This window comes from Bombus flavifrons, chromosome 6, assembly GCF_040668555.2.
Source record: "Bombus flavifrons isolate JBK064 chromosome 6, iyBomFlav1_principal, whole genome shotgun sequence".
Lineage (NCBI taxonomy): Eukaryota > Metazoa > Arthropoda > Insecta > Hymenoptera > Apidae > Bombus > Bombus flavifrons.
In genome coordinates, this window is record NC_138447.1 from 11,918,023 (window position 1) to 11,938,631 (window position 20,609).

At 40.9% G+C, this 20,609-nt stretch overlaps 1 protein-coding gene across 15 annotated transcripts in view; it reads left to right on the top strand.

The window, feature by feature from the left end:
• LOC138180909 (ensconsin) overlaps window positions 1–20,609 on the top strand; it is a 209,287-nt gene that overhangs the window by 116,108 nt on the left and 72,570 nt on the right. Inside the window, exon 1 of one of the 15 annotated variants that reach the window (XM_069115242.1) lies at window positions 908–2,241. The exons of 12 other annotated variants lie outside the window; for them this stretch is intronic. In XM_069115242.1, coding sequence (XP_068971343.1) covers window positions 2,079–2,241 — 163 coding nt within the window. In that variant the 5' untranslated portion in view covers window positions 908–2,078. Of the gene's footprint in view, window positions 1–907; window positions 2,242–20,609 lie in introns of those variants that run through there. 2 more of the 15 variants (XM_069115246.1, XM_069115252.1) reach the window with 2 other exon arrangements.

The following is a 20,609-nucleotide window of genomic DNA, read 5'->3' on the forward strand; positions in this document are numbered from 1 at the left end:
ATTTAAAAATGCACAGAATGTATGTAACAAACAAAAGCGTATAAAACATCCGAAGTAGAATACTTGTTAGAATTTTTGATAGATAAAATGCAGCCTCATTTGAGCTCTGTTTCTTTACTTGTGTCTATAGAAACTTCAGATTGATCTTAATCTTCGCAAATACAAGTATGACATGATTTATTCCCAACAGAAATATTACGACTGATTAGTAGATAAAGAAACTGTTATATCCAAGCGATTAGAAATTCAGACAACATGTTAATTCGTCTTCTCGAAGAACAAGTTAATTTATTACCGACTGTTATCGCTCATTATTGACTTATAATTTCTTTCTATGCATGTGATAAATACGAGATATCTAGTAAAAAATGATGAAATACGAATCGCCAAGTATCTTGCCTCGTTATCTATCCATAATATGTCGAGCGTCTAAAACCATAAACCGTTAAGTGGCATTCGGAACACTTGAAATGCAACAAAATAATCGATAACAGCAGAAACGAGGTAACGAAGACAGCGTTGGCAAAAAACGGACGACCATGTTTACTGGATCGGAACTCGAACCTAGGGCACTTGGCACTCACCGAGTAATTTCTCCTTCCAGAATTTCTAACTCTAATTCCACCGCTAAACTGGCAGTCTACCAGCGTAACTAAAAGTTACTTAGAACAAAGAACGACGCAGAAAACGTAATATTGTTTCTCCTAATACTGTCTTTCAACAATGGCGCCTGGTGGATAACAACGTGTAAACAGAAGTAATCTATTTAAAGAAACCGAGTAGTTATACAACCACGGCTCGTAATTGTTCATACATACATCGTATGTGCTGTTCGAGCGTGGTGTACGAGAAAATGGAAACATCGATTCCCACTCCTTTGAAACAGACAGTCGGCACGCTGTCCAAGGTGCACGCAGAGCTCACAACTGTCCGTCGTCGAATCAGACCGACACAGAGAGGTGGGAGAGACTCGTAGAAGGAGCAAGAAAGACTTGCGACGAGTAAGGAGGGACCTGTGGCTTCTCGAGCAAGTCAGTCACACGGTCGAGCATGTTCCACAGGGACGTCTTGTTACCGCGATCGTGATTCCATTTGAAAATCTACACTCTCTCGCTTACGATTCTCAATCGATACCACAAAACTCTTCTGCCGTTCGTTTAAACCATTGTGATCGAATACAAAGTGGTACCGTATGATACGGTACACAAGTGCATATATCTATATATAGTTACATATAAAAGTGGAAACGATTCTTACGTGTATCACTGGTATCGGGAAATTTGAAATCGTTTCACGAATCGCAGTCACGTGGTTACCTACTGTTTTTAGTGTACATATGTGAACACGTGTATTACGTGGCTCGAAGGAACACAGCAAAGTGGTTGGTTGCGACGAGTCGCGACGCTCGTCGATGTTTTCCCGGGTGAAAAGTGCGAAGTTTCTAAATCGATCTAGGAGAAAGGTACTTTCTAATCGTGACGAGGATGGTGTCGGTTTTCCGAGGGGACACAGGCCGTGGACAGCCGGATCGATAGCGTGCGTCGAGCCTCGTATGCAGCACCGCGAACCTACGCCCGCACGCGACCTTTAGCGCGAGCCATCAGCCGCTAAACAGCCGATTAAATTTACATGGTGACGTAACGTGCCGTCGCTGCTGTTGGTCGTCGGCGATGGCCTATGAAGAAGCCAGTTACGGGCATCACGGCGAAAAGAGGCGGCTCTGTTACGCGACGATCGCGTTCTCGCTCGACGATTCACTGTTAACGATCGTGTGACTCTTCCTTCCCACACTTCTGTTTATTTACGTTGACTTTCCGTTTCATCTGGAAATAAATAGAATCATCAACAACGTAGAGCGTGGTCCACACGCGGTGACATTAAAGTATCGATCGTTTGATCGGAGGAGATCGGGTCGCTTCGCTTTGTCGAAGCGCACTAAGCATCTCCAAGCGCGCGAAATTTAATTCATCGACACGGAATATTCGAGGAATTGGTGTTGTTATTTCTTTTTAAATAATTCGTACGAGGATCAACGAATATTAGCGACGACATGTCAGTGTTAATGAAACGTCGATGATATGGGAGCTGACGACATGAACAGAGAGATTCCGAGCAGTACCCTTGCGACTCTCAGGGGGATCCTAGTGAGTTCGTTGTCAAGGGAGAACCTGGGACCGCATGATCTACCTGTGCAGGAAAATGGAAGGCATCGACCGTACAGGAAGGTGCACTTTCGTGAAGGTACATTTAGAAGTTGCTTCCTGCGAAGCGGTAACCGATGATCATTTAAATATAAACGGAGGAAGCGGCGCGCCCATCGCTCTGTCAGAGACCCAGCAACGTTATTGCTCGATTATCGAACGCTTCCAAAAGGGATTATTGGACGACTTGTTCGAGATTAGTGGCATTCGAGATAGGAATTGTGGATATTCTGGGACCTTGGACGATCTGTATTTGGTCTAATTTAATGCAGAACGTTGGCGCGTTTTACATTAATTTAAAATAATTTACATTGGTATCGATTTGTTAGAATTTCCTCTATCTACTGGTATAGATAAAGTTCGTCGATATCGAGTTGCTTCATTAGGTTGGATAAATTAATATAATGGGATACTAGTAACATCGAAGGAAAGTTTAAAACGATTCTGCAACGTTTTAATCGTTTGGTAGTAAAAATGAAGAGTCGAATGCTCGATAAAGTTTTATACGTTTCTATATCGCCTAATTTGCCATAGCGATTTCTACAATCTTATTGAAGCGTGCCTGCGTGTCGAGTTGCACGAGTCGCAAATACGTGTACATTAACCCATAGCGTCATCGAGCCTTCAACTTCTGAGATTGGTCATCGTTGAATTCGTTATTCCATTCACGCTGTCGTTGTCGTCCTTATGAATCGAGGATGCCGATTGAACTTTCCGGCTTAAGAGACGCAAACGCGAGGCGTGGTTTATTGCGTAAATTCGGCGTTCGAACGGTGCTTCTGCTTCTTCTTTAAAAGCGGCTCGAATGAAATATTCACGAGATTCTCGTTACCGGATTGCTTTAGTTTCCCGATCGGAGGCAGGACAGCAAAACGAACTCGCTCTTTTTCCACTCCAAAAAGAGACTATTGTACACGTTAAGTCGGATTTACCTCGTTCCAACGATCTTAGCTCAGGACACGCCTACGGCTGCTATTTCTTTGGCTGTCATTAATGGGATCGTATGACGTTTCTGTGATTAAATCGATTTAGATAGAACAGAACAGTATTTTAATTAATATCGAAGGCTCTCCACTATCTTCTCGAGTTAATTACAGCAAGTTTCGTAATTTGTTCGTTCTTCTTTGCCGGTCGTTATTTTCCTTGGATGTTATTTATTTCGACGCTTCGACGAAAGACGATTCGGTTAAGTTCTGCACGTGACGACAAGTCGGCTCGCTCGACTTTTCTCGTTAAACTCTAATGAAAGGCTTCCAACACGGGTAACGTTAGCCTGGCATTGTTTGCCCTTACGTAGAGACGTCGCTTCCTTTCCAGATTCGACGTAATTGCCGCACGCGGCTGCCGTCAACCGACAGAACTCATCGTCAGGCCCGTGACTAATAGATCTGCTGATGTCACGCGCTAAAAAGTACGTCTCCGCGCTTGACGCCCCTGGAAACGCGTTTGATAAACGACTGCCACTCCTGTCCGCTCCATTCTCCTCTTTTTTTCCCCTTCCTTGTCCTCCGCTGCTTTAATGGTCGACGATATTTTCTCGTAGAGTCTATTTGTTTGGCTCATCGATACTCGAGTATCGTAAGATTTTCACGTTGCCTTCGAATCGCGGGGACATCGGATAGCGTGATATTTCACTGTTCAGGCAACGCTTTCGTAGCCTGTTTTCGAAAGTTTTTACGCTGTTCGATTGCTTTCAGCGGATGTGGTTACATATCCTTCTGTATCGACGAATCGTATCGAGGTTCGATTACGCGTGGGAATTGGAATCTTTCTTTTTTCTCCCATTTCCTTTTGAAAAAGTTTTATCGAGTTTACAACGCAGGCGAAAGGTTGAGGCTATGGGGTTACCTGTTTCGATTATCGTTCTTTTGGAAAGTTGAGAAAGAACGAAAGGGGAAAGCGTAAAAATATCGTTGTAAATGGCGTGTACTGACGTGAACGCCCTCGTGCGCGTGACCTTTCCCTTCTTTTCTCTCGGATTTAACGTGAAAGGTTAATTGAAATTAGCCAGTTTCTACCTCCCGTTAAAATTCCATTCTCGCGGCATTGTTGGATTTATCCTCTCAGTCATAACAATGTTTTGTCGCCATTCGGGGTCAGCGTTCCAACCGGAACGATAACAGGAAATGAAAAGTTCCAGTTGCTTTGCATTCCGCGTCATTCCCCCGCAAGGGGTGTAAAATGCATTAAGGAAAGGGACGATGAAAGAGGGACGAATGTCGCGGGGAAATCTGATCGGTGAAGGTAGCCCGATGCAGTTGCGTAAATCCAAAGCGATGGGATTATTAATCAAACCGTAAATTGATTTATCCGGTGATTAACGATTACTATCTTGCACGATGTGTGACATAGTGAGGCGCGAAAAATAACACTTGATCGTTATCATTTTTCAATCGTCGATTGGCGCTCTGCTGGGCTGTTTTTCTATGTATAAAAATATTGCCACAGATCAGCTTTTCTTGAATGTATTTATAAAAACGTGGTACTTTATTCAATTTTTCTTTTTGCTAAATGCAGCTGTTGAATTTAAAGTTTAAATACTTAACAAAACAGAATCGAAACAATCACGATATCAATTTCTTAAAATAATTATATAGAACCTTTATGATGGTTCCATCATATATGTACATTTGTAATGAATTGAAGTTTGTAAAATCATTGTCTTACTTAATCGAAAAATAATGCCATTCTTCTTTCCAATCAATGCATTTTCGTTGGTGCAGAACCTATTACTCCATAGAAAAAGAAGGATAAAAGTGGCGTGTTCGTATATCAACTCCGACTGACCTCTAGCACTTACAGCGTTTAAAGCTTTATTCGTCCTCTTCCATTAAAGAAAATATTATTTCTATATTTTTCATCACGTACATCGTTCAACATCTTAACCTCTGAATTATGGTTACAAACATCGTTTTCCTCCATTCTGTTCCATTATTATTCAAACGATAAACGGCGGATGTACTCTAGAACAGAATTTACGGGCGCTCTGCAACAGCTGGTTTACGCAGTGGTGCATACAGTCGGACTGGTAATAAAACGCGGAGCATGCGTGCGCGTGTCGCGAGCTACTCTGTCTCGAGGAACGTTTTAATAATCGATATCGATATTTCTTTTCTGTTGCAGGTGAGTACTTTATCGTAAAACAGTGGCCATATACGAGTACCTGGGAAATTGCGGTACGTAGAGAGGAACCGAGAAGACGAGAATATCTGACTTGACTCGTAGTAGAAACTCGATCGAAGGGATAAGTGAGCCGTGATAAATGAATTCATTAGATTCACGCCGCGTCATCGCGTTTAATATTAAACACTACCCGTGAAATCGGGCTAATTGCAGAAGCTTGGCCAAGGGAAATTGGAAACGAATGCATTAACGTTTCTCCGCTCTTCCATTTTTATCGTGTCTCCTATCCTATTGCTAATAAAATTCGAACGTCGAAAGATTCTCTGTTACGAAACAATTGTGGACAACTTGTGTAAGATCTACCTTACTTCGAGTGGATGTGTATGAATAATGAGTAACTTAAATCGAGTAAAGTGAATCAAATTATAGAATGAAATTTAGAACACGTGTTTGTGTTCTTACAAGGTTCTTTTCGCGTATCGTTTGTCATCTCTTTACTATTACAGGATTATATCGAACAAGCGTTTTAGTTTTGATTATAATGCATACCGTGGTAGATTGCACAAATTTTGTCCATTAGTTCGTATGTTTATCAAGTTACGATATACCATACTGAGTAGTGTTAGAATTTGTGTTTATTGGCCAAAGCTTCAATACAGTTGAGTTTCAGTGTATTCAGTTACTTCTCAGGATACAGTCATTTAACTAAAGTATATGGATTATATAACAATCTACCGATATACTTGTTTGCATGCATAATAATTTCCTTTCTTACTTTTGATATTTGAGATCCTCTTCTTATTACATTGTTAATCACGAACTATGTATATTGCATCGTTGTTCTGTAGAATAGTATAGCGTGTGGAGTCTTTGATTCAATTCTTTCTAATATTTCTGCGCTATTTCTAAAATTTAATACCATAAATCCATACTGATTAGAGTATATATATATGGAATATAAATTTGGATTTTAATACGAGTAATCAGTATACTTTTTTCCTTTTTTCAAGCTACCAATTTAATTTGAATAACCTTGGCGAATCGCCTTAGAATTTATTGTCAAAATAATTGCATAATCAGAATTTATTATCACATATATCTCAATAGATTTTGGACTATTAGTTCAAATTCAAATTTTCCAAGCCGTTGATCTACAAATACGAATAATCCTTTACTATCTGTTATAATTAACTGCAACATCATAAGCCTCTATCGGGCCATAAATATATTGCCATAATTACACCTCGCTTACGTTAACGAGATCGGAGAAGCTTCGATTAGGAAAATTTTATATTCGCTACGAAGGAATGGTAAATTTACCGTACGTTCTTGGACCTCCCCTTCTCCCTCCCCACTTCGAGTAATAACGTGTTCGTGCGAAATTGCCCCACGGGATGCAGGCACATCCCACATTCTCGTTATATTTCATATGCACTTTGTCAAGCGCGCGAAGGCTCGAGATGAGACGAGAGGATCTCGCGAGCATGAAGAAGCCCTCTCCCTTGACACTTTATCCCGAGCTCCGTGTGCGGCAAAGGGGAACGGGCCGTGACGAGCAATTAATTTCGTGCTCGTCGAACATTCGACGCTGTCTCTCGCGGAATTTCCTTCTGTTCTACGCGAGCCTTGCTCGATAACTTTGTGACGGAGGCCTCATTAACAGGTAGCCTAAATCACGGCGAAGATGCTGCTGTTCTTTCTCGTTACGAACCGGCCGAGAGTCTTAGAAATATGGTACAGAGTAGAAATTTTAATTGGTAGCGGAAAAATAAATAGTTACTGCCCAATTAAATGAACTGTCGTCGAGTGAATCTATTTATCCGAATGTGATCTACCACATTGACTATAAAACCATGCTAAGATTTTTGATTATTATACACGTACGAGGCATAAGATACGGTACGATAAAATCTCCTTAGAAGTACGTATAAAGCAGTTAAACTTATAAACGATTTTGTTAGAATTTCATTTTCTTGTATATTGAGTTCCTGTTGTAAGACAAGATTGAAGTAGTTTTCTAGCGCGTTTTGTCTTTTTCTGGTGAATATAATCTTCTGTGGATGAGAAGGATGAATCGTTTTTTAACACGATTTACAGTTACGATATAGTTTGTTTCGTATCACATTATCATACGAAAATGAAAAATTCTTTGATGATTTTATAGTTATAAGACGGAATAAATGAAGAATCGTATGGAAATCGTATGTTAGGAAAATCAGTGAGCTTTCGTTATGTCAATTAAATATTTAAAGCAACCTTCAGGTGAACACAATCTGTCATTGTACGCTCCTTTGATAAAATAACGCGCAAAAGAGCGTTATCAAAGAGCAAAGTGAAGGACAAAAAGTGAAAACTAGGAATGTAACACATGGCCACGAATTTGGCGACGTTTAATTTCCGATAAGAACAGTTCACCGACTCATCAATCGTTTGTAGTGGTGCGCGTAATGCCGGCTTCATATTTTAAGCGATACAATTTACGACGGTCGCTGTTGTAAATAATTGCGCTGCATTAAAATACCTTGTCGCTGAGTCAGCGTTCGCGACGTTGTCGTATTCGTGGTTACGTCTGACCAACCTTTTCGTTGTCTTTCTGCCGTACTTCCGTTCTCTGCATGGAATTACGTGTTGCACATTTTTCCCCCGATATATCCTTCGAGTGGATCTTGCAATGGGATTAAACGATCTGTCGACATCCGAAACGTAGCAACACGAGCATGGTCGATTAATATCACTCGTGGGAACGACGTTCTTTGAAATCTATCGTCGAACATCATGGAAACTCTCGTCGACCATACACGATCGAAAGTATTGTTCGACTGATTGACACCGCCGGATGTTACGATTGGCACGATGATTGACGCCTATCCACGAGACGAGTTCCTACCGTGATAGCGATCAAGAAACGCGCAGTGGTCATTTCTAACGATTCTTATTCTCTACGTTAAAGTGTCTGAGCGTTACGTTAGGTGATACATTCTCACCGATATCGTTATGTTTATACTTTCCGTAATATTATTCTATTCCTTATAATTTTTCTATTTTTCTTATTTCTATTCTATCGTCGAGTCCATGAAAAATTCTGCACACGATTCTATGAACCGTTCTATCAATGATTCTATCGGCGGTTCTACCGACGATTGGTTCGCGAAGATGATAGAGCGCGCATCTTTTACGGGCGATTTGACCGCGAAAGTAATTTCTCCAGCGGAAATTTATCAAGAATCTAATGTCGATGAATTATTCATCGGTCGCCTCGATTGCGTCTACCATCCGTGAGACTGTTCTTACGAGCGCCACGACGGTCTTCAATGGCAGGATCCGTGTGCTACATGTAGCGCTCCATCGACGTAATATCCTCTTATGTTTCTCATAAACTGTTGCAATTTGCGCGTTCTAACACCATTGACGTCTCTCGTGTCGGTTAGTAAGATTACATACTGGTAAACGTAACTTCAAGAGAAGATTCTACTGGTAATGTTTATCGACCATTTATTGCTCGTACGATCCGCAAATTCGCTCATGTGTAAGATTGCTGGCTTACGAAAGTACTTGAACACTTGCCATAAAAAACTTTTACGTTCGTATTGTATATGTTATATGAAACACTCTGCAATTTTATTAGCGTTGTAACGATACACGAATGTAATGGTTACGTAGATAAAATTTGAAACCAATCTGAAAATGTATAATACACAAAAATTGCGAGATATGTAAACATATATTTATTGAAAAATTAATATACAAACAGCACGTCTTACATCTTACGACACGTTTTAAATATATAGGTAGTATACTACTCGACATTGAGGCTGATTGGTACAATGCATAATGGAATATGTAAATACTTTTGTGATCTCTGAAAAATATACACACACTCGTATAAAAGTCATGTACAAATGCTTTCGCGGATCTATGTACTAATAGAATCAAGTTCGTGAGAGAATGATACGAATATCTTTCATCGACAGTTCGCCACACGTGTCGATCCGTAAATTCATTCATTTGTATGTATCATTCGTACGCATTGTACAAGCAATGACAAATTGCTCGGAGCTCTCTATCAGTATTCTGTATCGCCTGCCTCAATGAACCCCGTGGCACGTGGCTGTTTCCACGGCTGATAAGATCACAAATCATCTATTCAGTTGATCAAGCTGGCGTGCGCTCTTAATTCGCACTATCAACCGATTGCTCTTAATGAACCGGCTGATTTCTCGACAGGCAACGAAAACGAACGTCAATTCCCATGATCGCTTCCCAATAATACCAGCGTTATTCTTATCAGCAGGTATTGAAGCCGCGTGAAAATCCAAAGCGCAGAGTTCCGTGCACAAGCGGCAGTCAGTGTAAGTTCATCTTGTTGAATGGGAAACGGGGAATGATCGGATAGGTTCGTTTATGCATCTTAATCCGGGCATTGTTGGCACGATTAGAATTCGTGAATCGCAAACGAGGACACAATATCTCGCGAGACCTTCCCCGGTGAATCGAAATCCGCGGCATAAACGGATCAGGAAGATTATCCTGGATCGTCGTCTGCCTAGGGTCGGCCTTTCATTCGTGCTTTCTCGTCGAATTCACGCGCGAGCATCGTCTCATTCTCTCTACGAATCTGCGCTGCGTGTTGATTCGTCTCGACGAATCTAGTTAGTTCTGCTACTTTTTTTATTTTCTTTTTTATCGTTCGATCGTCCAACGGGACTCGGGGCACAGGTGAAAGTTGCGCTAACAAAAGAAAGAATTCGGTTTCTTCTTGGAAACGATGTCGGACAGCATTCTACCTCGGAGGTAGTGGTAATTGAAAAGTTTACGGGATGTCGCGGTTCGCAGCTGGACGCGGAAAGAACTTGCAACTGTGGAATTCACGGTATCCTTGTTCCGTTGCGTCGAGTTCGCTGTTTTAATTATGTATTTACTTACTCGCTCGTTCATCAACAAGTATAAGCACTTTGGTATCGTATACACAGCCAGTAAAATATTTAGAATTACGTTTCTAGTTGTATCTGTTTATATTAAATTCCCTATTAACGTGGTGTTAGTCGAGGACTATGTGGGGAAAGTATGCTAGTCGACTGCTTGATTTTTGCGCTACTTGATGGCTAGAAAGATGGTATTTTAATACGAAATGATTGAAAAGAGTAATAATCTGGTCGTGGCATACTGCGTTCTTCTGAACATAGACTATTGATACAGTCATTCTATTGGACTGTTAAAACGGTCATTTTTGGAAATTCTCACTTATCGAAAATATTTTGTATCTCATTGTAAACTTCCACAATGAAGTATTAATTTCGACGTTGGTTGTTTTCTGAATCTAGACAATCGCGACTTCATAGAGGACGAGACTCGTGTATTCGGCGACGAATCCAAAGAGAAGCCCACTGGCTGAGAAAACTTAGGACTCGCATCGATTCATCTTTACGGATCGCGTGTTTGGCAAAGTTTGCCACCTCCGGAACAAAGGCGCCACTCCCGGAATAAGAAAAGTAATCACCGCTGTAACCAGTCCGTGAAACTTTTCCTTCAATGCAGGAATCGATGGCCGACCGAATTTTTCTCCTATCTAAAAACCACGTCCGTATTATGAACGTTCTGTGTTACAAGTACATTGTCATAGTAATCTTTGTTCCGGCGAGTTTCAAACTTTTGAGCTTGTCATTTTTCTCCGTGTCGAGTCCTCGCTTACACAGACTGAAAAATAGCAGGATTTGTATTTCCCTAAATCGTTGGGCAAACGCGATCTACAAATTTTCACTGTTATTTTATGTATATCAATTATTCATGGATGTCAAACATATAACAGACAAAATAGTTGCTAAAAATAAATGAATAGAAACGAGGGAAATCCTATTTATAATTCAGAAATTGACTCGTTATTCTTATAATACTGTAATAAAGATTGTCTGGAAGATAATCATTGACGATAATCTTTCGTATTAATTTAAATAACGTTCAATTTGTATTGGAAATTTTCAACGATTGTTCCTACTATATTCGACAGAGTAAGTAGATTCGGACAGCGTCTGAGCAGCACTACTGTTATTGGCTTTAATCGTGATATTATACTGTGATATAGCCAGTTTAATTGAAATATAATGAAATTTTCTTTGTTTAGTTTTTATGTAGATACTATCCACAAATTTTTACGATTGTTTTAAGATTATGTCTATATATATTACTATCAATATTCTATGAATATCAAATATATAATACTATAATGATTAAAGTGTATTGTATGAGAATTTTTTGATAAGAATCCACTATATTCACCTGATTTGGCTCTCTGTAATTACTTTCCTAAGTCTCCAAATTCCAATCAAAGATTCGTAATAAGGACACTACAACTATAGAAATCTATTCACTTGTTAGTTAATCATTTTCAGCTTTATATTTACATTGAACAAACACGCGTCGAATAAAATGAATTATCAGTTACTAATGAATGAATTTACTTAAATGAAAATATTGAGAATCTTATTACTTTTCAAACAAGCTATGTACACTTTCGTTAATGCGAACCAATAGTAGACTTGTTTGGATTTCGCAAACGAAACTTCGGTCAGAATATTTAACATTCAGCGGAGAATAAAAAAAAAGAAAGAAAAAGCGAGTAAGCCAATTCTTTTGAAGACGGGCCAAATTCTAGAGCGTGTCGGCGGCTTGTTCGCGACCGTGTTTTAATACTATCGGAAAACACGGCTAAGGGATGTCGGATGGTAATAAAATTTTTCCCTCGGTCGGTGCAGTTCGTGTCCCTTTTTTCGATTCACCGCATATAGTCGCGGGATTTTGTTGGTACGGTTCCAAGTGGGCTGCGAAAAAAGTCGTCGGACGACCGGTAGATTTAGCTCGGTTCCAACGTCGGCTTCTTCCTCACGACTTCATCGTCTCTGTACCCCGAGCAAGATGTATCTACACCACAACCATAATTTCTCGGTTATTAAAGCGTAGAAACCGGAACTAATTCTCTTGGAATTGCTGGAACGTCCATCGAGCGCGTTTCACCGGCAGAAGCATCGTCGTTCCTTCCGCAAGACAGATTCTCTCTTATGTCTTTAAAAACGAAGAAAGATTAGCTCGTTGGATGCTTTGCATAAGTTCTCCACATCACATTCGATCGCGCGTTAACGAGTTCCCGCGCTACTGAACTTCTCCATTTGGAACACGAAGGAGATAGATCACCGATGCTCATTAACGAGCGTTTATTAGTCGGTAAAAAATGTCGAAAGCGGAGCACAGGAAGAAACGTGACACGAGTTCCTCTGTAATTTCTTTCTCCGCTCGCTACGTGTAGAAAGCGGTTCCCGTGTGTATAATTCACGGAGCATCGTGAGTTACCGAGAGGGGAAAAAATTCCGTACGGATTTTAATTAATCAACGGAAACGAGGAAGAAAGGAGGAAGGATAATAGAAAGAAGGGAAAAAATAGAAGGAAGGAAAGGTAAGACTTTCGACGATGCAATTATCGTCTCGACGCAGGGGGCCGGGTATATCGAAGCGTGACATCGGAGTGCATCGAGGCGCTCCTTGGCTCGGGCAAATCCCATGAAGAAACGAGGAGAAAGAAGCTTCCCTCTGTGCTCGATAACTCTCGATAACTGGTCGTGGCCCGGTCCGTAGAATCGGCCACTGTAGCGAGGAACAAAGGAGCTGCGACGTCGACATTATCTCGATCAAATAAAAATGCCCGAGTCTTTCGATACACTTGACATAAATCTCGCGAACGATAAAGCGATACTGCGGTAACGAGCAATACGTCCGATCGTTAATGCCAGCGCCGTGTTTGAAACTAGAAATATCCCGATCGTGGGGAACTCCAGCCATTTCGCGGAACCATTTTCCGCCGAGCTTTCCGACCGCCTTTGTGGTCGTTCGCTTTCGAACCTCTTCGCTACCTTTTTGCGTTCGATTAAAACGAACCGAGAGAAAGAACCATGTCCTGGATCGCGGTCTATCGTGGTATATGTATTGACGAGGGTAAAATGATTTTTAAATGGAACAGGATTTCCGAGGTTTGGTGGGTATACAATGGGTAAAAAGTGTGCTGTGTAACTCGCTCCGAATGCCGGGAACGTTTTATGCCTTAAATAACGAGCCACGTCGAATCCTTCGATTTTTCATCTAAACCGCTTTAAATCTAAATTTCGAGAAACTCCTGGTCAGAAGGCGAGTGATCCACGAGGGTGAGCTCGGAATAAATTACAGCGCAAGTCGTCCAGTAATTTTGACCCGGAACAGGTCGTGTTCCCCAGTGTGCACGAATGAGAAGTTCCTTTCACGTTCGGGTCTCGGCGATCGATAATCGATGATCTATTCCGACTGTGACGTACACGATTGCACTACCGGGATAGATTGAACCAGCAATATCACGGAATATGGTGGAATCGATCGAGAGGGAAGATCGGACTAGACTGACGCAGAGACCTTCGACTTCGAGACGGATCTGATAGCGAATTGAACGCCGCTTTTACCTGAAATTCGTTTATCGAGTTCGTAGGGTGCAGCCGCGTGCTTTCTATGCCGACCAGAGATACATACGGCTACACCGCCAATTTCATCAGTGCGCTTCATGGATTTGTGAAACGCTTCGCTATCGCGTGGATACCCACTACGTTCGAAAATCTTTTTTGCGCCAGACAGACGAAATTCCACGGGTGAAATAAAGGGGAAACTTGAAAAGGTTGCTCTTTGTTTAATATTCGTTTCGCGCGTGTCGTCTAATCCTATTTAACACTCGCGAACAAAGCAGCTGCTGCGTCCGTCGTTTATGGAATCCACTGTAGAATAATACGAATATCTGTACGGTGTAATAGCAGCACTTTAGCTGCAAAAATTTCTAAGCACTCGCGAGAGATTTAACGATGTACACGATGACTCTGCTGTTAGCCTTTCAAATAATTTTTATGCTCAGATGTTAAATCTTAAGCGTTTGTATAAACTTTTTTTGGTACGAGGAAAATTATCATAGATCATCGATTTCGATGAATTTCATCAGAGACAAGTGGTCTGCGATTAAGCGAGTAAACAATAGTAATTACAACGTATAAGACTATAGTCTTTCGCACATGTGTTTTCCCTCTTGTCTCTCGATACCATCGAAAGCAACAATCCAACAAATTTTTCTAATCTATCAGAAACGTGGAAGGATCGTTTCAACGTGTCAGCAAATCTCCTTACGATTCTCTTTGGAGAAAAAGCGATCTTTCATGCCGGACGAAACGCTAAGTCACTAACGACGTTTTCTCTTCCCGTATCTTCGGATCGTGGCGGTGAAATCTCAGTAGAGGGAATTGTGTATCGCAGCAGGGCAACGAATCCTCCGTTATTTACGTAGGTAGCGGAGACGAGTCACGGCAGAGTCACGTACCAGGAGGTTTCAATTTTCTCTAGGACTTTTTCCTACCGGCAACGTCAGATGAGAAAAACGCGACTCATCTTCGAAATATCATGCTGGCCGATGTCCAAGAGCCACGTCCATTTTCAGAGTGCATTTCTTCGGTGTAATCAGAACGCCGTAGTCGATCAATCGAACTGAACCGGGCCAATAGGCCCGTTGAGATAATGGGAGACCAAGTCGTGCGTATGAAACTACGTTAAGACACAGAATGCTTGATATTTTGGACATATCTGTAGTTTTTGTTCTGCATTGCCTGTTAGAGTTGATAATCGTCTACGTACAACAAACTCTACGTTTTGAACTACGTTAACACTTTGCCACTGAGATACACTGAGATAAATAGGTGTTTAAGTAAGCTTCGACTATTCACTGTTATAATACGATATCAGGTTCAAAATAATAAAGCAGTATACATTATTCATATTTGGTGATCCTTGTTAAAGAATTGAAGCTTTATTTAGCGTTGAAATTAAGCTTCGTTATGAATACAATCTGTCTTTGTTCAACTGGAACCATAATCTGCTGCACGAGTGTACTTGACATTATAATGCAATGGGTTAAAATTAGGTTGGAGCTTGGTTTAATCGTCAAGTTTAATAGCATCGAGGGTCTGTTATACAGAATATTGCACGTAATTGTTCCATATTTCTTAATTGTTTCGCCCCTTTCTTCTTAGTACAACTAATTAGGAAAAGAATTTAGTCGATTTTCCTCCTACACGATGCAGTACTCAGGGGAGTTTAATTTACAGCACCCTTTAGTGCCTGCTGTTTTATCTTCCTAAATCTTATGGTACAGAGAAACGAACAACCATTTTGAATGCTGGAAACTTTACATTCTTTTAAGGTATGTAATCGCTGGTGTGGCGAATAGTTTGTCGTCTGTTTGTTGTCTGCTTGCATAATACTCGCAAACATGTTCTGTAAAGCGTGTACATCCCTTGGAAAGACAGTATTGTAGATATACAAAATTATTTTTGTAGCTTTCGAGAACTGCTGGTAACTTTGTTAGATACAACATTCGCGAGAAAATCGTAAAGTAGTCGTAAAATGTTTACTAATAACTTGCGAGTTTATGCTGATCGTGAACATACATATTTGATGGTGGGGAAGATCGTCTTTTCACAACAATAACACGTAGAGTAGGTTAACGAGCAATGATTCTCAGTAATCACTTGCATTTGTTATTTTCACCCGGCTCTAAATTTGCTCACGCTTGGTCCTTCGAGTTAGAAAAATAGATTTAATCGATAGTATCGTGCGATATCCATTGACCAGTGCCACGATCCAAAAGTCGTTACCAACGAGTGTTATGTACCGATAAGAATCTCAGCATGTCGCGTCACATTTGTCGTCTCAAAGAAAGAAAGATCTCTCCGATGTGGTTTATGAAAGATCGATCTCGATGTGCCTAAATACGAGGCTCGCAGATTCACCTAACTCTCGTCAGAGTCACACGTCGACGAACGAGTTCCCGAGGGATAGACTGCCATTGAGAAGGAACACGTTCGACCCGATTCGTCTTGTAGGCAAAAGCCGTACCATTGAAGCCGAACATTGGCGCAACAGTCGTATCTTTAGGAAAGGTAAAAAGCAGTCGACAGATTGTTACACGTAACCGGTGACAACTATAGCCGCCCTGGTTCCAATGAAATTAATGGGAACGAATTCAGTAGAATAAGGATCACAAAAGGGTCTATACTGGGAGCAAAGAATAGGCGTCAAGAGTCTATAGAACGTCGGACGAACTTATCGATCTCGGTTTCCTTTTTCGTCGCTGAAACGACAACGATTTATTTACAATTTATCCTGTCACTTTATTCCCAAGTGGGAATAACGCGAGAGTGTGAAATCGGCGCGGTGGAATTCGAGCATAAATCGAAGGCAAGTCTATAGGTAGAGAAAGTATCGATACGAAGATAACGCGGTCGTTTTAGCGCGTGAACCTTAATTAGGGGGATTAGAGTAGCAGAGCAGGCAGTTCGAAGGAAATGGGAAATCGATGGCCCGGAAAGTGTGCGTTCAGTGTACGGGATATGGAGTGCTGGAAGTTACGCTTGGATCGTTTGCTACTATTGTATAGAGAGAGAGAGAGAGAGACAGAGAGTTTAAATAGCGGCGTTAAATCAGATTATTCCCGAAGCAAGGGTGAAACACGAGGAGTTTGATCGTTGAGGATCTTGGAGAATCCAGATCCTCAATCTGTGAATCGCGACCTCTAAGAAGATCGCAATATCCTTTCTAGAAAGTCACTGCGCTCACGTTAAGAATGTCGGGAATACTAAATTATATTCATTAAGATAATTCTATACTAAGCTAGAATGGTGTTTCGAAATGTCCATTATTAAATTCTCTTTACCTTGTTCAGAAAGGTTTTTGTTTTATATAGAACGCTGTAAAAGGAAATCGCACAACTCATCGTCAGAAAAGTTCGATTCGGTAGCGTAAAGAAATCGCGATCTGAGAGAAACGTTTGGAGAGAGCAATCTGTAAACGAACACGGTGGGAACGTGTTGGGAAGGAAAACACCGTTCAATGACGCCGCCTCTCGATTTTTCATCGAGCATCCCGTTCTTTCCCACTTTCGATTAGTACACAACGAAGGCGTCCGATTGAGACTTCGTCGCGTCCCTTTACCCCAATGACGCCTGTGCTAGAGACCCGAAATTAATCCTCGATAATTAACCTGGTACAACTGCGAGTCTCGAGCACGAGTTGCTTTGCTCTCAAGCGCCTACCACTCGATGAGATTTCCGGGGAATCGAAAAGTTCTTCAATAGTACTGTTCTAGTCGACGAAAAAAAAAAAAAGAACCGAGGCGAAGTTTGGAAGAATATCACGACTATCGACGCTCTTTATGCTAGTGCTTGGAGAAGCAAACAGAAGCTCTGTAACCATTCGTGAAATCTTTCGATCAGATTTCTGCAATTTATGATGGCAAATACCTTTACTGAGAATATATGTGGGATTTATGTATTTACATAATAAACGGAACGCGAAAAGAAGCGTAATGAGGGTAGTTATTATAATTCTTTCAAAACTAGGAAGACTAAAGTATCTCTTAAATTTAAAGATTATTTCATTTGATACTTTATGCAACAACGAAGATATAAAATGAAAATTAAAAAATGCATGCAATTCATGCAGTTCGTAATATGCATCAGATGCCATTATTAATAACAATAGATTTTCTATGGTTTTTAAACAGAACTAATTAAAAGCAATTGTAATTATATTTACAATTACAATGATATACGCCAACTCTACCGATTTGTTGTACGTCGTTATGATTCGTACAAGACTCTCCCATTAAACTTATTCTATTTTTCAATGATTCACATAAAATTCTCTAGCTTTTCCATTATGCTTTTAATTAGACTTTTATTCAAAACTTACATTTATTTGAGATTTCACACGGGTACATATTTACGCATATCCTCGCCAAATCTCTGTGTGCATCTTTCGACAAATGAATTGTTTGTTTCGCTATCTATCGACATGCTAAGTTAAATATTCTCTCGTGTGCACGTGGATACATTTAGAAAATAAAGTTCAAAGTGCATCATTGAAGGTTCTTATCACGTGCCGACGGAAAGCAAATTTTCTAGGTAAAACGCGGCACGTTTGCGAACAAATATTTAATCGAAAGGGAACGGAATTACTTAGATATAATCTCTTGCAAATGTTCGTTTGATTAAAATCACGCGAAGTAACACGTGTCATGGAATTTTTTGAATTCTATCCAAGGAAAGAAATTGGTGAATGGTTTCGCTGGATATTTCTCGAGTAGAGTACATGGCGTCGTCTCACATTGGACTCCTATTACTCTGGTTTCTCGAAATGGACGACGTCGGGAGCCTACCCAGCTAGATACGTCTGGAATTTCGGCAGACCCGTACGCGGATTCCAGTCATGTCACTCACGAGAGCAATGTGGATGAGTGGAAGAGACGTGCCGAGGGATCGACGAACGTTTGTCCCCGTTCAGACGCGATTTCGCAACCGGTTGGATGCAAAACCACTAAGAATTCGTTCTCGTTCTGCATTCGCTACGAGTTATCTCTATAACATGCACATGCCGGTCCTCGTTAAACGCCACATTTGAATTTTTACCGTCAAGGAAAGAAAAATTCCAAAGGTGTCTCTCGTCCAAGAGAAAATTTGATTTTTATTCGTCGAGGTTTTCGAATATGAATTTTATTTGCCCGTCGATTGATTCCAGTTTGCTGTTTGTATAAAACGCAGGCTTACGAAAATATTCGAACACATGAGGACACCTTCTATGAACACTATCGGTGGTACATGAAACGTCTTGAAATTTCGTTAGCGCTGTTATGACGTACGATTGCCATGAGTATCTCGATAGATTTTGAAACGAATTCGTACGAATATATATAGAAATATAAAGAAATTACAAGATATTTAGTATACAAGTATAAAAGTATTTAAACAATCAATTATCCGTTATACAAATAAGCCTCAAATTTCAGTAGGACCATATTTAACATTTGTTGTATGCTTGAGTTAGTATAGTTGAGAATGTTTTTGATTCTTTATACATCATGTTGCTCTTGTATCTCATACATGTGATTTTGTTACAAATTCTTGCATCGTTATCTTGTATGAATACGAAATCGTGGTCGATTAATCGTTTCCTTAATAATTTAAATCAATCGTCGTGTTTTATATATGGAACCAGAAAGTACCTTGATATCTATGAACGAGAGTACATAACGTTTTATATAAGAATACAGTTTATCAATATTGAAGTATCAGGAAGTACGTAGACCGGTTAGATACGAGGGGAAAAGTTGCGATATTTGGAATGGTTCGGCCGAGACCCGATGGAAAAAGCAGGCTTGTTATCGAAACGCGGCGGCGGCGAGCGAGCGAAGTGAAAATTTGCCTCTGTCGAAATGCATCATATCTGACCGCGTTGTTATTGGAATAGCCCACTCCCGTTTCATCATTCCCACGAGCAATCTCTTTTACCTGCGCAACAAGAGAATCTCGCACGTGTAACCACAGCACGAACATAAAAAGTGATAAAAACCCAAGAGGACTACGAAAAGAAGGAAGAAAAGACAAAAAAAGAAATCTGTTGCTTGTGTTAAACCGAAAGAGCAAATCGTCTTCTATACTCGCTCTTTGTTGTGCTATCCTTGACGCTTATAGCGACCAGAGAATAAGCGAGATTCACAAGAAAAGGAAAAAGATAATACCTCCATCCGGCATCGAATCCGCCTCGCATCTGCCCGTAATCTGTCAAGGGAGTCGAGAGGATTCTACGTCGTCTTCAAGGTTATCGATCCTCGAGAACTTCGCTGGAAGAGGATGGCCGTACGAAGAGAGTATCGCTGCGTAAAGACTGTTTCTCTCCTTTTCGGGATGAGGTTCGCGCGACCCTCCCAAATTCCTCTCTTTCTCCACCAGTTTCAAGGTCACCCTGTACTTCACCCTCTTGGAGAGTTGCTCTTAAGAAGCAGGTGTTGAAGTTAGGGGATGTCTGTCAGAGGATGAAGAAGGTTCGCCGAAGAGCGGAGATCGATCGACGATCCTTCGACAAAGTAATTCCGGTTTAGTGCGACGAACTGAAACAAAACTGAAAAGCTGTCCTACGAGTGTGCTTTAATAGTCAAGGTCAGCTGTGCTAGAACTACCGCGATACGACAACATTCGGCTGCGGAGTCATGTAACCGATTGAAATTGTAATAAATCAGTACTATGGCGATGATAACGTTCGAGAAAAGAGACGAAGAGAAGACTGTTAAGGAAAGGAGGACGAGAGAGATAGACAGGTAACGTAGACGAAGATGAACGAAAAAATTAGCCGGCATGACTCCGGAGGTGGTGGCAGGCACAGGTTGCACAACACGCAGTCGATGGG